Raw genomic sequence first — 14,755 nt, forward strand, 5'->3', positions numbered from 1 at the left:
TTCATCCAAACCAGTAACTTTTCATTTTGGTCAACAAAAGAAATTATTTTTCTCGAAGGGAATATAATAATGTTACATAAATAAATAAAGTTAACTAAAATTCCAAAATTGACAAATGAGGTATTCGAATTTTTCTCTTCTTTACCATCAGACAGCTGAAAGGCTAGCCCATTTGCCTACTTCATAAGGATCCGCATAGTAATATAGCTTAATCCTGTTTGCTAACGACAGTCCTGCAGCAAATGGAGATGCCCGGCCGCTCAAGTCATCAGCCTCTGCGGGATCATCTGAAAAAGCTGCTACATCTCCAAGCAGCTTAAACGAAACTCTGCTTGCTTGAGTCTGTTTAGGGAAATCGAAATACATCTGTGTTCCAACTCTTGCCTCAGGCAATCTATATTCCGCGATTGTCACCATTTTGTATTGTTCCTGTTGAAACATTTTTCAGATCAACATGAAAAAGTTCTTAGAAGATTTTGGTTTCTGAGAATAGTAAAACGAGGAGAGATAGATACCTGAAGAACAGATACTTGTATATACAAGACGGCTGGAGACACTTGTCTGTCTTCCATTATGATATTTGCCGGGTCCCAAATGTCAACATCTGAAGAAGGCGAGTGGGTCACACGAGGCTTTATGGCGTTAAAAGCATCTAAACGGAATCCAGCTGCTAAAGGTGAACCAGGTTGCAGATAAAGTTCCAAGACTAGATCATTCTCCATTGGTCTCTCAACCTCTAGTGGTATCTGTAAGACGTAAGAAAAGAAATATTAGTCACGATAATGGAAAAGCTATAGAAAAATGTGAAAGAATAAGTAGTTCTCTAAGGTACTAACCAGGAATCTATTCAGACGTGGGGCTCTGTCCAGCCAGTTTCTTACACTCATGCTCTCAACACTTTGTAATGATGCAAGCGTTTTGTTACTCACGATGTTTCCAGTGACCAAGATGCGTTTTGCATGAAGACATGGGTCATTCTCAATGGTTGCTCCAAAAGAGGCACGGCGAGGGATCGGAGCAAAAGGGTTCTCATCCAAAGACAAGAGATTAATGTTTTTGTCCAAACTAACTGAGCTAGATCCAAGCCGAGGAAGACGCAGTAATACCCATATTATGCGGCAACGAACAGGATTCTTGAAAGCAAATTTTATATGCCTAGGAGCTCTACCAGAATTTTCAGGACCATACAACTCAGGCGAAGATCTAATTAAGGACTGTACATCCCACTTTCCCATTAAAGTCCGTGCTTCCTTATTTATGTCGCTGCTCGCCCAAATTTGGACCTGCAATGGAGACACATAAAATGCTGAAATGAGTGCGCCATTATTTTCGAAGCATTATCACGTAAGTAATGGCATGGTTGAACAAGAATTCGACTGAAGATAGAAAAGTCAAACTTACGGTAGGAGCATCAGCATCAGAGTAACCACATGGACTAACGAGTAGAATCACACTGCTGACATCTGAAAGGCTATTGAGAACGATGACAGCTTCAACAGAGTTTGCAGAAGGAGGAGCTTTCCAGTAGGCATTACTTGAAGCAAGATTCACAGGGGTCAGCAATGAGAAAAATGGTGCCGAATCAGTTCCAGTTTCGACCTACATTGCATTATGCAAACATCCAAAAGAGAAAAAGAGGATTAGATACCATATAGCAGCTCTTTCAAAAGATATCGTAATTTTAAAACATAAAAAAAAACCAAATTACTTTGTGTAAGAAGCTTGCATATGGGAACTCAGCAAGTGACTCCTCTTGACCCAGAATTTGACGAAGGAAATTAAAGTCTTCTCGATTAGGAGAAGGGTGACCTCTAACAGCAAGATGATTTTTGATGTTAGATCCAAAGACCTCGTTCAGAGCTTCCCGACCAGCAGTATCAACACGACAACTTCTTCGCAAGCTGACCATGACTCTTACATAATCTACAATCAAGGCTTCAAGCACTATCGAACTGCAGCATTTTTTACAAATGTAATGATCTGAACCTATCGAAGTAGCAGACATATCTGTAAGACTTCCACCTCCATTCGCAGTGTCCCTGGAGTAGAATTTTGAAAGCAGAAGAGCTCCTTTTCCAGCACAACAAAACTTGCAAGCTTTTTTCATACATTGGAAACATAAGAACACTGAGCCTGACTCTCCTCCTGAACTCTTGGTAGAAAACCCAACTGGACTTTTACTGACCTCGGCTCGGACTTGACACATTCCACCATCACAACCCTCACCAATTCCGGATATGTTCCAGAAATCTATCACATTATTTTCTAGCTTCCCTAGACCAATAGAAGCTATGATTTTATCTTCAAGAGAAGCCTGGCCCATAACTGCAAGTGCATTTGCTATTCTGCATAATCTTCCAATATATAACTCGTCGTATGAAGAGTTTGGATTAATGGTAGCCGGATCAATTCCAATAGATAACAGTGCCCTATCTCTTTCTGCTGCTGATATATTGAGACGTAGACGTTCAATTTCCAGCTTCATAGCTTCTACAAACTCAAGCTTCTTCCCCTGTGTTATGTCAGACATGCAAGAATTATACCCTTTAAAGTGGAACTTTAAGAAGAGAGATGACATGTGAGACGAATAGCTAAACCAAGGAAACAATCATACAATCAGACATAATTTTGGCAGGACGTAATTGCATCTCCCGATACCAATTTCTCCCTCCAAGTTAAATTAAAAGGATTAGATAACATACCATGTTTGGACCTGCAAGAGACTTTAGACAATTTATGTACAGATGAACACCACTTTCTTTGGGCCTTTTATCTTGTGGGACAGATCCACCAGGAACAGTTTCAGAGCCGCGATATTCAACCACTGCTTGGTCTAAGAAATCAAGCATGTCATTGTCTCCACTTGCAACAGAGTCCACCACTGGTTGTGGGAAGGGGTCAGAAGACGAGTCCTCTCCTGTTAAAAGGTCAAGCAGATTACCGGGAAAAGGATCTTTCTGATGTACGGGTGTGGAGACAGTTTCAGACTGTGAAGATTTTGCTGCAAACGGATTCAAGTCAGAAGAAGGTGAAAAAGGAATTTCATCCTCATCTGGTTTCCTTGCAAGTTCAGCTAATCTTCCTCCAGTCCGTTCGCAAGTAAACATTCCTTTCCATGGAAGAGAAATTCCAAGGACTTCTATCTGCAGCAAAACAAAATGCAAAAAAAATGTTTGTTTTTTTACTTCTTTTGATGATGGTTAACTAGTTCAGAGCATGATGAAGCTAATAGATAAATCATCAGTTCACAGTTTTGAAATTAGTAAGTACCTGACCAAGAGTCATAGGAATTCTAACAGAACCAGCCGGATAAAATGTAACCGCAACAACACGGGTTAAGAAATCCAACTGTCCTTCTAGTTCTTCAAAATCATACAACAGTGAAAGACTTGACGTATCTTTTTCATGAAGACGTGCACCAGCTCCAGTAACAGCCATATCCTCAGAACTAATTGGCCCTGGTAAGGATATCAGAATATTTGTCCCATTCGCGCAGCGTGGTATCGAAGCACCCTATCCAGAAAACATAGTTACAGGCAATCAGTAATCCAGTCCAACTAACCTGCATGTAAGTCTACATGATCTCCTCCAAACAATAAAAGAGAAGGGACAAGACCTAAAAGAGTGTTAACCTCAACAACTAATTTAAGGTCCTCTATGTGGCGTCCAGTTCTCACGTCCACAGTGGATGGACTTGTCAAATCATCCGCACCGTGTGATATGGTCAATAGAAGTTGACATACATGGCAAGGCTCACTGAGATAGATAAATAATTCAACAATATCTGCAGCTTGTGGACATAGCTGCAATATATACAAAAAGTAAGAAATCTTCTTAGCTCAAGTCTTTAAGTAATAAGAACTACGAGGTAAGTGGAAGTACCCAAGTTACGTCCTTCCTCTTGATACTCAGCAGACTGGACCCATCATTGGAACTTTCGGACATGCTAGGTACAGGTTTCAGAAAGAAACCAGATGGTCGAGAAAGTACCTGACATGAATAGTTTTACAGTGAGAAGTAGACAAGGAATATATAAAGCAACAAAATAGTAGAGTCTACACATCAACAAATATGTTATGCTCTTAGGAATCAAATATCTACACAATAAACAAAATAAATGAAAAACAAATCTACGCGCAAGAAACATGAATCATACTTTAGAGCAGTAAATATACATGGAAAAGGTGAGCTGGGAGATGGGAAGAAGTTTACTGAAATCGTGCTAATTTGCTTACATGTAAAGGCTGAACAGGAATTGATGGAAGATGCTTGAAAAGCCTCATTCCCAGAAACATCTCCAGCTGCTTTTGCCGTGAACTATCAACCATAGCATTTTTATATCTTCTCTGTAGCGTAATTTTCATGTTCTTCTGTGCAGCAGAAAACTGTTTAAACGCTCCTGATTCTTCGCTGAAGATGTTGAGAATTTGGCTGTGCATAGCTTTCGAGCCAGTATAGAGGGTTGCATGGATATCACCTTGTTGCAGAAAAAGATCAGCAAGCTCAGACACAGGAGATAAAATAGTCGACCTCTTAAATTCCTCAAACTTCATGTCAAGTCGTTTCCATGGTTTATCAGGACATGGATGGCTCCATGTTGTTGTCTTTGTATTGTGATCTATATAATACGATTTTCCAGTTACTGCATCAGCTCTTTTTTCCCATCCCGGTGGAAGAGGAGCACTATATCCTCCGTGATTGTTAGCAGAATTATAACCATATCCAAGATCAGTATCAAGTGATATTCCCAGCCTTCTACATTGCTCTACAAACACTTGAAGACCACCAAAAAAACTAGCCGCATTTGTTCGATCCAAAGAATCAGCGCAGTTAAAGCGTATTACCCCATTTTGATGTGATCTCAAACAGAAGGCACCTTCAATATTATCAATACAGATTACCTCACCTCTGCAATCTTTTAGTCTTTGACGTGAAGGCAAATAGTCACCTTCAGAAATTCCTATTGCCATAGTGGGAGATTTTAAATACATCCACAATCCTTCAATGGTTTGCTGTTCCCCCTTTAATTTAACGCTGGCATGCCAATCATAATTTATCAGGTGAACACGAGTATGAGGAAGCTTTCCACTGGATCTGATAAAGTTCATTGATTCTTCAAAATGCTGTACTAAGATACATTCTGATTTCCCTTCTCCACTTCTTAGCAAGTTAACACACACTATAGGAACAAACGCCCTTTTCTTCTGGTTTTCCCCAACTGGTGCATCTAAATTCCTAGTATCATATCGCTTGCTTAATCTTTGGTAATACTCCGTACTGCCCTTATAAGGATCCTTACTTGCCACATAAATTTCTGCTTCTGCTGCAGTCATCTTCAATTCTGCACCCCACCATATTGGTATGGTGCCACGTCGCCAAATGTACGAGTTGAAAGCAATGCTTTGACCATGCCTTTTAGGTATCCATACAAGCTGCTCACACTCAACTTCGTTACCTGCACTACACATATACTTCTAAATTAGGCCCTAGTCATATCCAGAGCCACACTTACATCAAATGTTTGCCTTTCTTCCAGACACCCATTGCTTTTAAGGGTGCCATAAAAAATAATAAAAATTAATACAGATACCCAGATTTTGGTAGGCAGAGAGCCCAACCAAAAAAATTGAAAACTAATAGCAGTTCTAAGGGAACAACAAAGAAATAAAGAGAGAGGAAGGAGCATCTCACCTGTGCCAGAACATGAATTAATGCCCCTAGCTAGGTAACGAGTCCCTGGATGCAGTCTGCTACGACGGGCCATTAGAGCAACAATCCCTTCTAGCTGACCTGAGCTCCCAAAAGGTCGATATTCTGCAAACCCCTATAATTAACATCAAATAAGAAGACATGATACGATGTCATATCATCTTAAAATATCAATTTCTATGCTTTTGAAACTTCACATAAAACAGAAACCATATAGGTAGATCAACCATCATCAATTCATTAATGGAGGACGAACCTGCAGAAGAATGACACAGTGTTCAGGCAGCCCAATATTTCTAAACGGCACGGATAACCATCTATTCCACACGAATTCATCATCAGGGGATTGCAGTGGCATACGGCTTGGGAAGGGCCGAGTGATGTCCCTAGTATCACAGAAGTAGTGCTTGCCGTCGATGTCAAGCTCTGTCAACTCCTGAATATTCTTGATCTCACCTTTTCCTTGAGGCTGTGGATTGTAAAGTGGTATTTTGACCCATTGGCTCTCAGCGACAGTATATACACATCCTCCACCAGGCAAATCAGGAATACTTGGATTTAGCCTGGTTGCAACAAGAAGCATCCCAAAGCTGCCCAACACAGCATAACCGAGTATTGCCCTACCATAAACTGAGCTTCTAACACCTCCTCTTGATCCATTCGTGATATAATCTAGCGCTTCACGCTCTGACTTAAAGTTATCAAGACCAGGCTTCCCACTATACCGTAAGATACCAGTCGTAGGATCTATATAGATAACTTGAGTATCAGCCTTAGATAACAGACTTGCAATGATGTAGAGTTCACCAGAGTCTAAAGTGACAACCACTATAGATGTCTTCTTTGAACCACCTACTCAAATACGATTACAAAATTAGCCAACCAAACATGATAAAAAGTACCTAAGAGTGAGAAAAAGAAACTCACCTGGTGGATGCAGATCCATCTGAAACTCAAGACCAGGCGGAGTAGGTTCCCTTGTTTACAGCTTCACGGATCAAATATGGAACCAACAAAATCTAACAAAAAAAAAAAGTTAAATTAAGGAACTTTAAAAAGCAATACAATCCCAAATGCAGTATAGTAAATTCTTAATTCCTTAAAAACAATCTCCAACATCACTGAGTCAAAAGTTCTCACAAATTCCGATTGAAAACAAATCCGAGTACCAGAGATCTGAGACATGCGAGAATAGCAAAATTAAAGAAGCATCAAATCGAATATTCATATTACAAGAAACCCAGAAAGATGAAATCTTCAGAGAACACGAACCGAATCATAAAGTCGTAAGAGAAGGGAACTCACCTTGAAGTTGCAGAGATGATCGATCAGATGCAAAATTCACGAACTAACCAAAAAGATGAGTTGAAAAAAAAAATTGGCTACGACTCAACCCTACTGAATTAAAACAATTACATTACGACACGTGGAAAATGTGTAATTTATGCAAAAGGGTATAAGTTATTGATAACTTTGACATTTCACCCCATTAGTTTTATAACGTTACAGAATTGACCCAATCAAATATTAAAAGGACAAAAGAGATGTAGTTTGACAAGCCACACGATCCTCTTACGCTTATCTTCTTCCACCCAATCCAAATTGCGACACAATCTCTTTCGAATCCACGCGCCTCAATACAATCGCCCATTAACAACAGCTTTCATGTTCACTCTTCTCATGATACTCCATCATCGTCGACCTTCACCTTGTTCCTGTTAGGTTATAAATTTGCTGCATTTCATCTCTCTCTCTCTGTGTGTTTCTTTTGTTGTTTAAGGTTCCCAGGGGTAATTTGGATAATGGGTCTTTCTTGTTGTAGGTTTTAGACGAAACCCATTGTTGTTAAATCTACTTCTGGAGTCTGCTTGTCTTTTGAGTCACTGTATGGTATGTGATTTTTGTTTTGTTCTCCTTGGGAGGTTCTTTATTCTGGCTTATTGATTTGTTGTTTCTTTTTTCCGGTATGTTGTAAAAGCTATGAGATTGCTTAGAAGTAACCAGGACTGATTAAATTTGTCGAGACCAAAATGTTTCCCCTGTGCTCAGCCGCAAGCTGCCATTACCATTCTCAGGTGAGATTAATGGAAGCTAATAAGCTAATTGCTAGATAAAAATGATTACTTTGGGATCTGGGATGATATGGTTTGTTAGGGCTGTGGTGTATATGCTTTGTTACCTCATAACGGATTGTTTCTACAGATTTTATTGCCTGGCAATTGGCGAGGCTGTTCTTCCTTTAGGAGAGAGTTGATTCACAGATACAGTTCTGGTGATAATGCCTTCCTTGGTATCTCTAATGGTACACACCTGCAGAAGAGTTTCTTACCTCAAGCCACTGGGAGTTTCTTTATCGATACTATCGAGAAAATAGAACAACCAGTATCAACATTTGGAAGTTTGTGCCAGAATGAGTTGGACAGAGTAAACTGCATGGTTTATGACATGAGTGAAGCTGTTGTAGTGAGTGATGAGGGACTGACATCTGTAGAAAATGGGGAAGATGTTTCCCCTGTTGAAGCTGTTGTAACAGATGTTTCCCCCGTTGAAAGCCTTTCTGCTGAGACTTTAACCGAAAAGACCAGTAGCCTTGTAGAGTCGGTTGAGTCAGGAACCAAATCTACTGTTGATATATCTCCTGATAGTTCAGTCTCTCTTCCGGATACACTAGATCTGAATCCAGGATCACTTCCTGATTCGAAAGCTAGCTTTGATGATTTTTCTTCTGGTGTTAAAGAGTCTTTCAGTTCTTCACTTCCTGATGCGAAAGCTAGCATTGATGACTTTTCTTCTGGTGTCAAAGACTCTTTCAGTTCTTCACTTCCTGATGCGAAAGCTAGCATTGATGATTTTTCTTCTGGTGTCAAGGAGTCCTTTAGCTCATCACTTAACGAAGGAGAGAATGCTTTAAAGAACACTTTGGATTCCTTTTCCTCGTCTGTGACATCCATTACAAAGAATGCTTCTGAAGTTGTAGATAGTGCATTTAACAGAGCATTTTCTACACTAGACCAAACAGGAGATATAGCTGAAGACAAGTTTTCAAGTTTTTCTACTGGCTTGAAGGAAGCTTCAAACAGAGCAGCTGTTATTGCCATTGATCTGTTGAGGCAATCAGTTGGTATTGCAGAGAGTTCTGTAACAAATGGAGTTTCGTTTGTTGTGTACTCTTATGGGTCAGCAAAAGAATTACTTCCTCCAAATGTCAAGAGTGCTCTTAACTCGTCAGAAGATGTTGCTCTAAAAGTATTGAGTCCCGTGGGAGCTGTGTTGCAGCAGGTACTTTGTCTTATATACTGAAGGTTCCATTCATATTTTGATGGACTACATGTTTCTAACAGCATAATGATGACAGGTATCTGTTGCCATTGGAGGTTTGGAGAGAAATTTGGGTTTGGATCCAGATGACCCAATCATTCACCTTTTTCTTTTCGTAGGCACCACAGGAACCTTTTGGTACACGGCTTTCTTACCCTGGATGGATGTTAAATTTTCCTTTATTGAGAGGACAATGTAGTATAGAAGAATTTATATTTTCCACCAGATATTTGCAGGGTTCTATATCGGGTTTGGACATATGGTGGATATGCTGGAGATTTGTCTCCAAAGTCAACTCTGGAGCTTTTAACATCAAGAGAAAAGTCAGTGCTTGTAGATGTCAGGCCTGAAGTAAGATGCTCTTAAGTTTCTAACCCATTTCATGATATATAACTTTTTCAAACCCTTTTGGCTATTTCTTTCACATAATGTTCATCAAGGACTTTGAGTTGAAATAAAAAATGTTCATTCTGGCTACCGTCTTTTTGAAGGCCTTGAGAGAGAAAGATGGAATCCCTGATCTGCGGAGAACCGCTCGTTTTCGATATTCTAGCGTGACACTGCCTGAGGTTGGTTTCAGCTTCCTCATTGTTGTTGAGTACAGCAAATATATAAAATCCACATATGTAATTTATGAACACAACGAAGTTTCAGCAATCACTACAATAGAAATTAGTGATCATACAAGGTACCATCAAGTAGGATAGAAGACTTTCCTTTGTTCACAGTTTTATGGTTCTTGTTCTTGATTCATGTTTAAGGTTGACGGTGCTGTTAAACGGCTACTGAAAGGTGGAAATGAAGTTGAAGATATCTTGACAGCAGTAATCATCAAAAACTTGAAAGCAGTTCAGGTATCCACCTTCATGCCTCTTTTATAACTTGCTGTGGTTTTGTGCATGCCCAAGCAATTCATTGGTGATGTTTCAGTTTCTAAAGTGTGCTGACTTCTCATAAACTTTGCTTACCCTGCTACTAATAGGACAGGTCCAAGGTTATTGTTATGGATGCTGATGGAACTCGTTCGAAGGGTATTGCAAGAGCTTTGAGAAAAGTTGGGATTAAGGCAAGTCATTTGGGACTAATTCACTTTGAGCATTACAGTTACCTTAAAACATTTGTTAAATAAGCTATTCATTGGTTGCTTATATTGTGACAGAAACCATACTTGGTGCAAGGTGGGTTTAGATCATGGGTTAAGGAAGGTATTCGTGTAAAAGAGTTGAAACCTGAGACAACACTTACCATCCTCAACGAGGTATCTATCACTGTTTTTACTATCAGCCTAACTATATTAATATATTGCTTGGGTGAAATCAAAACTACTCTCGGTCCCTTCGTTTTATCAGTAAGTTAAACAAATCTTAAATTCTATAGGAAGCTGAGGCGATTCTTGAGGACATAAATCCTTCTCCGTTGCAGCTAGTTGGAGTTAGTGTGGTATGCTTCTAGTTATAGATTTCTTCCTCCTGTAAAATATTAATCTCATCCTGACTAACCCGAGGAGATCTATGCAGGGGTTTTTCGCAGGATTGTATGCTTTGTTTGGTGCGTTCAATTCTTTCTCATTTCCCCCTTAGAATCTCTCCTTCTCGCCACAACATCAAGTTCCTCACTTCCCACTTTGCACTAACATGATTGCTCTCTCTTTCGCAGAATGGGAGAAAACTCTGCAACTCATAGCTGTCATTGGCCTCAGTCTGGTATTTATATCCTTCACCATTGACTGACTTCTATGCTTTACCCGATATCTTTCTTTGTTTTTTTTTTCTCAAGTCTCAAACATTATGCAGACGGTATATTTACGACTTTCTTCATATGATGACTCCGAAGACTTCAAGGAAGACGTCAGGTATAAAAGGCCGTCATTGTTCATTACGAAACCTGAGAAAAAAACCTCTGTTTTGTATTAACATAGACTGTTTCTTCTTTTTTCTTCAAGGCTGCTGTTTGCTCCAGTGAAACTCGGAGCTCAGGCTTTCTCATGGGCTGCAGGAAAGCTTGAGACAAATGGTGTTGGCCTGCCAACTTCACCTTCTTCCTCAGATGTTCGAAGCCGTGTTTTGCAAGCTGCTGCTAAGCATGAATCTAAGCCCTCTGATGAAACTTCTGAAAGTCTCCAAGATGATGATGCATCATCATCATTATCATCACCAGAAGAAGCTTTGAACAACGTTGATGTCTCAGAAGCGTAAAGGCTCCAACTTTTATTTCGTTTTTTACTTCTTGTAATTTCCAAAAATTACTTTACTCGTCTCGTGGAATTGTGCTAACATTCATATATAATTTGTGATGACGCAAAAGAAAAAAGTGTAATTTAATTTCAATCACCTATTTCGCTTTATATAGGTAGCAAAATACGAATTCTGTCCTCGCTCACTTGATATGATCCGCTACAGTACTGAAACATTCTTAGGTTTACACGTTTGGTTTCGTATGTATGAAAGTTTTTGAGATTCGATCGTAATGTCTTGTAAAGCTTTTTAGATATCAAAAAAGTAAACATGTGTCTTTCAAAAAAATCAACAGGTCCTCGTCAAGTCCCAGAATTCAAGGCCTTATTCAATGAGGTATCAGGTCAAATTGAGGAGAAGAAGAGGTAACCGCATTGTTGTCTAATAAAAAAAAAGCTGATGTACAGATTGTATCTGCAAGCATTTCTGGCGATATAATTATCGCTGCTGCTTATGCTCACGAGCTGCCACTATATGGGCTTCATGTTGGTCTTACAAACTATTCTGAAGGTGCTTTGCTCTTACGTTATATGTTAAAGAACACTACTCTCTCTCTCTCTCAAATCTCTTGAATCGATCACTTGCCTTTTTGTTTATTGTAAATGTAATGATTGGTTAGCATACTGTACTGGACTCCTCCTAGCTCGCTGTGTCCTGAAAATGCTTGAAATGGATGCAGAGTATGAAGGAAATCTCGAGGTATATAACCTATAAAAAAACGCTTCCTGTTTTGTTTCTTGTGTATCAAGGAAATGTTTCAATAATGTTCAATTTTAGCCGTGCCAAGAGTTACATGGACCAGAAGCAATACTAAAAAAAAGGCCTTAATTCAAAACAAAAAGTATCAAAACATGAGATTTACAAACTGGATTTAGAAACCAAACATGAAAAATATTTAGTTTTTTCTATTATTTTAACTGAAGAAGAAGAAAAACAAGGTAAGACATGGCAAAAAGATAAAGTGAAAGCTTTAAACAATGGTGATTTTTTTTTTTTTTTTTTTCTGTAATATAAATAAAACTTTCTATTTAGCCATAACATAATTAACAAATATAAGAAAATAAGGGTCTTAAAATTCTTTTTAAAATAAAAGGCCGGAAGCCAATGTTTATTTTTTTCTCTACATAGCCACGGCTCTTAGCTTGTTATGTTTGTTGTAATAAAGGGTGATCTTGATGGTGGTCTTGATATACCTCATTGCGACAAAAGATTCCCTGGATTCTCCAAAGAAAGCAAACAGCTTGATTCCACAACTCACGCCAAATACATCTACAGTGGTCATGTCGCTGATTACATGAAGGTTTAAATCCAGAAAACAACTAGAATGTCTCTGTTTTCTGTTCTGTTTTTTTTTGGTGTACATAGCAAACAAAACGTTTTCCGCAGACTCTAAACGAAGAGGAGCCCGAGATATTTCAAACTCATTTCAGTGAGTATGTGAAGAAAGGCATTGAAGCAAATGAGATGGAGGGCATTGTACAAGAAAGTTCATGCCCGCGATCCGAGCTGACCCGTTAGCTAGAAAGGAAGAGAAGCAATCTCTAAAGAAGCATAAGAGGTTTAACTTGAAGAGGCTTACTTATGACCAGAAGAAAGCTAACTTGATTGACCGTATTCGTGTACTTAAATCAGCTGGTGAAGCCATCGATGAAGATGACGAGGAGTGAAAACGTTTTCCTCTCTCTTTAAATCTTGGAAATTTCTTTATTTCCTTCTAGTTGTGATCTAACCCTTCATGGCTTTAAATTTTCATTTTCGTTAAGCAACTTGTGATTTTTTTTCAGTGGACACATCTATGCAAGTTATTATGTTTGTTCAAATTGTGAATTTAGATAATTTTATAAAGTTTTCTTTGTTACAATATTAAAATTACAAAAAAAAAAAAAAAAAAAAAAACCGAACATACATTGCAATTTAGTAGAATTATATGAATAACTATATATTGAAAAGAAAAAAAATAATGCATGAATAACTAAGTATTGTATGTGTGTCAATTCACTATTCCAATAGACTAGTTGTGGACCGATCAGAACTAAAAATTTTGAAAGTGGAAGAACATTTTAAAATTCCTAAGAAAATAACGTCATTCGTAGAAAAGAATGACATATAACAAATTCATCACTGGATTGCTGGACTGCCATTTTTGTTATTATGTATTTTTTTTCATAAATATGAGGATATATATGTGAAAGAATTTAACTAGTTAAGAACTCTTATATCTTTTGCAAATGTATATTTCTTGCCTATTCTCGGTAAAATACTTTAAAGAAGAAAAACACATCATTACCCAAAAAGAACTAAGTGCAACAAAGGGGAATATATCTTCGACTAAAAAGGTAACAAATATTTTATTATTCTGTAAATAATAAATAGAAACAAAAAAAGTACATAGAAACAAAAACAAATATACACATATTGTAAATAAATAAATAAAACTAGAATAAAAACAATTATAAACACATTTGAAGCTTCTTTATTTTTTTTTGGACATATACACATATTTTAAGTTTAAACTACAAATTAGCATAAAATAAACTTGTAAGACTAGTTTGAATTCTGTTTGGTTAACAATAATCTATTGCCTTGAGTTTTTTTTGTAAATGATTATGATGTCAAACTTCAGTTGTGGTGATTTAAAATCGTAAAAAAAAAAAAAAAAAGAACAAGGCTTAACATTATAGTTGGTACATGAAACTGAAATCAAATAATTAAGAGACAAACCGAAAAACTCATAAACTTTAATTTTTGATAGATTTATTGGATTGCAAACTGAATTACAAAAAGAACGATCACTTCTAAGAAGTGGGAATTATGCTATGCGTTAGAAGAAGTGATCTCCTTCTCCATTGTCGTCCATTCGTCTGTAACCTTGCAATATCCCTCTTGTCATAGAAGAAGTGATCTCCTTCTCCATTTTTAATACCAATTTTGATTGTTTGATGCATTTATTTCGAAATTTGCAAATTTTTCTAGCGAAATGAACTAGTGCGAATGTGAATTGATGGACTGTATGGTTCTGTGATTCTAACATAGTAATTCACTTTGGCACTAGTCCATTTCGCTAGAAATATTTGCAATGGACTTTTCGGTTGCATGATTAAGCCGAATAGACATTTTCCATTATAAATCTTTGATGCTAATGGACTTCAGACTTCTTAAGGATCCGATCTAAATGAAATTTTCAAGAATATTCTTATACTATAATTTAAAATAAAAAAAAGTAAAATAATATTTTTGAATAAAGAAAAATTAGGAATATGGAAACCTATCCAAATTTTATCACTATGTTTGAATTGTAACTTAAGAGGGTGTATGAATCACAGGAAATAAATCCACAGGGATTACATAATCTTCTTTTAACAACTTACCTAAAAACAACTTACCTAAAAAGAGGTTACTTCAAAAATTCCATTAGTTAATTATTATTTTTATATATAGAAGCTGAGAAAATAAAAATAAATAAGATTACTTAGTAATTTTTATCCACAGATGGA

General features: G+C 37.6%; 2 protein-coding genes and 1 pseudogene across 9 annotated transcripts; 2 read left to right on the plus strand and 1 right to left on the minus strand.

The window, feature by feature from the left end:
- LOC104749366 (putative phosphoinositide phosphatase SAC9) lies at positions 1-7,254 on the minus strand. Of its 5 annotated transcripts, none has more exons than XM_087451439.1 (15): positions 7,015-7,135; positions 6,850-6,885; positions 6,637-6,728; positions 5,966-6,561; positions 5,692-5,824; positions 4,236-5,455; positions 3,883-3,990; positions 3,633-3,803; positions 3,271-3,513; positions 2,703-3,143; positions 1,709-2,512; positions 1,402-1,599; positions 837-1,283; positions 516-746; positions 1-429 (listed from the first exon to the last, which is right to left on the minus strand). In XM_087451439.1, the coding sequence occupies exons 3-15, from the start codon at positions 6,653-6,655 to the stop codon at positions 148-150; spliced, it is 4,893 nt and encodes a 1,630-aa protein (XP_087307565.1). In that variant the 5' UTR covers positions 6,656-6,728; positions 6,850-6,885; positions 7,015-7,135; the 3' UTR covers positions 1-147. The 5 variants fall into 5 exon arrangements, with proteins under 5 accessions (XP_087307565.1, XP_087307567.1, XP_087307564.1 ...); XM_087451441.1 differs by having other exon boundaries at positions 4,236-5,460; positions 7,015-7,106; XM_087451438.1 differs by lacking the exon at positions 6,850-6,885 and having other exon boundaries at positions 7,015-7,254.
- On the plus strand, positions 7,243-11,357 carry LOC104788231 (uncharacterized). 4 transcript variants are annotated; one of them, XM_010513951.3, is made up of 15 exons: positions 7,243-7,431; positions 7,532-7,599; positions 7,688-7,784; positions 7,912-8,988; positions 9,065-9,165; positions 9,264-9,378; positions 9,519-9,596; positions 9,789-9,881; positions 10,010-10,093; positions 10,187-10,285; positions 10,405-10,467; positions 10,545-10,575; positions 10,684-10,730; positions 10,821-10,879; positions 10,970-11,357. In XM_010513951.3, exons 3-15 carry the CDS (start codon positions 7,740-7,742, stop codon positions 11,220-11,222), a joined length of 2,145 nt encoding a protein of 714 aa, XP_010512253.1. In that variant the 5' UTR covers positions 7,243-7,431; positions 7,532-7,599; positions 7,688-7,739; the 3' UTR covers positions 11,223-11,357. The 4 variants fall into 4 exon arrangements, 1 of the variants encoding a protein (XP_010512253.1); XR_015558006.1 differs by having other exon boundaries at positions 7,294-7,431; positions 9,254-9,378; XR_015558007.1 differs by having other exon boundaries at positions 7,294-7,431; positions 9,254-9,378; positions 10,015-10,093.
- A 110-nt stretch (positions 11,358-11,467) lies between these two features.
- LOC104789791 (large ribosomal subunit protein uL18-like) lies at positions 11,468-12,928 on the plus strand (annotated as a pseudogene).
- The last annotated feature ends 1,827 nt before the right edge of the window (positions 12,929-14,755 follow it).

The sequence above is a fragment of the Camelina sativa genome, chromosome 5 (assembly GCF_030686135.1).
Source record: "Camelina sativa cultivar CO46 ecotype springtype chromosome 5, ASM3068613v1".
In the NCBI taxonomy this organism is placed as follows: Eukaryota; Viridiplantae; Streptophyta; class Magnoliopsida; order Brassicales; family Brassicaceae; genus Camelina; species Camelina sativa.

What these genes read in the sequence shown, in the direction of transcription:
- LOC104749366 (XM_087451438.1), bottom strand. An exon ending in TAATTCATGTTCTGGCACAG is followed by an intron (nt 5,456 to 5,691) that starts GTGAGATGCTCC and finishes TGTGTAGTGCAG; the next exon opens with GTAACGAAGTTGAGTGTGAG. An exon ending in CTCTTGCAGGTCCAAACATG is followed by an intron (nt 2,513 to 2,702) that starts GTATGTTATCTA and finishes GACATAACACAG; the next exon opens with GGGAAGAAGCTTGAGTTTGT.
- LOC104788231 (XM_010513951.3), top strand. Translation starts at nt 7,740, where the DNA reads ATGTTTCCCCTGTGCTCAGCCGCAAGCTGCCATTACCATTCTCAG. An exon ending in CTGTCATTGGCCTCAGTCTG is followed by an intron (nt 10,731 to 10,820) that starts GTATTTATATCC and finishes AACATTATGCAG; the next exon opens with ACGGTATATTTACGACTTTC. An exon ending in GACTTCAAGGAAGACGTCAG is followed by an intron (nt 10,880 to 10,969) that starts GTATAAAAGGCC and finishes TTTTTCTTCAAG; the next exon opens with GCTGCTGTTTGCTCCAGTGA.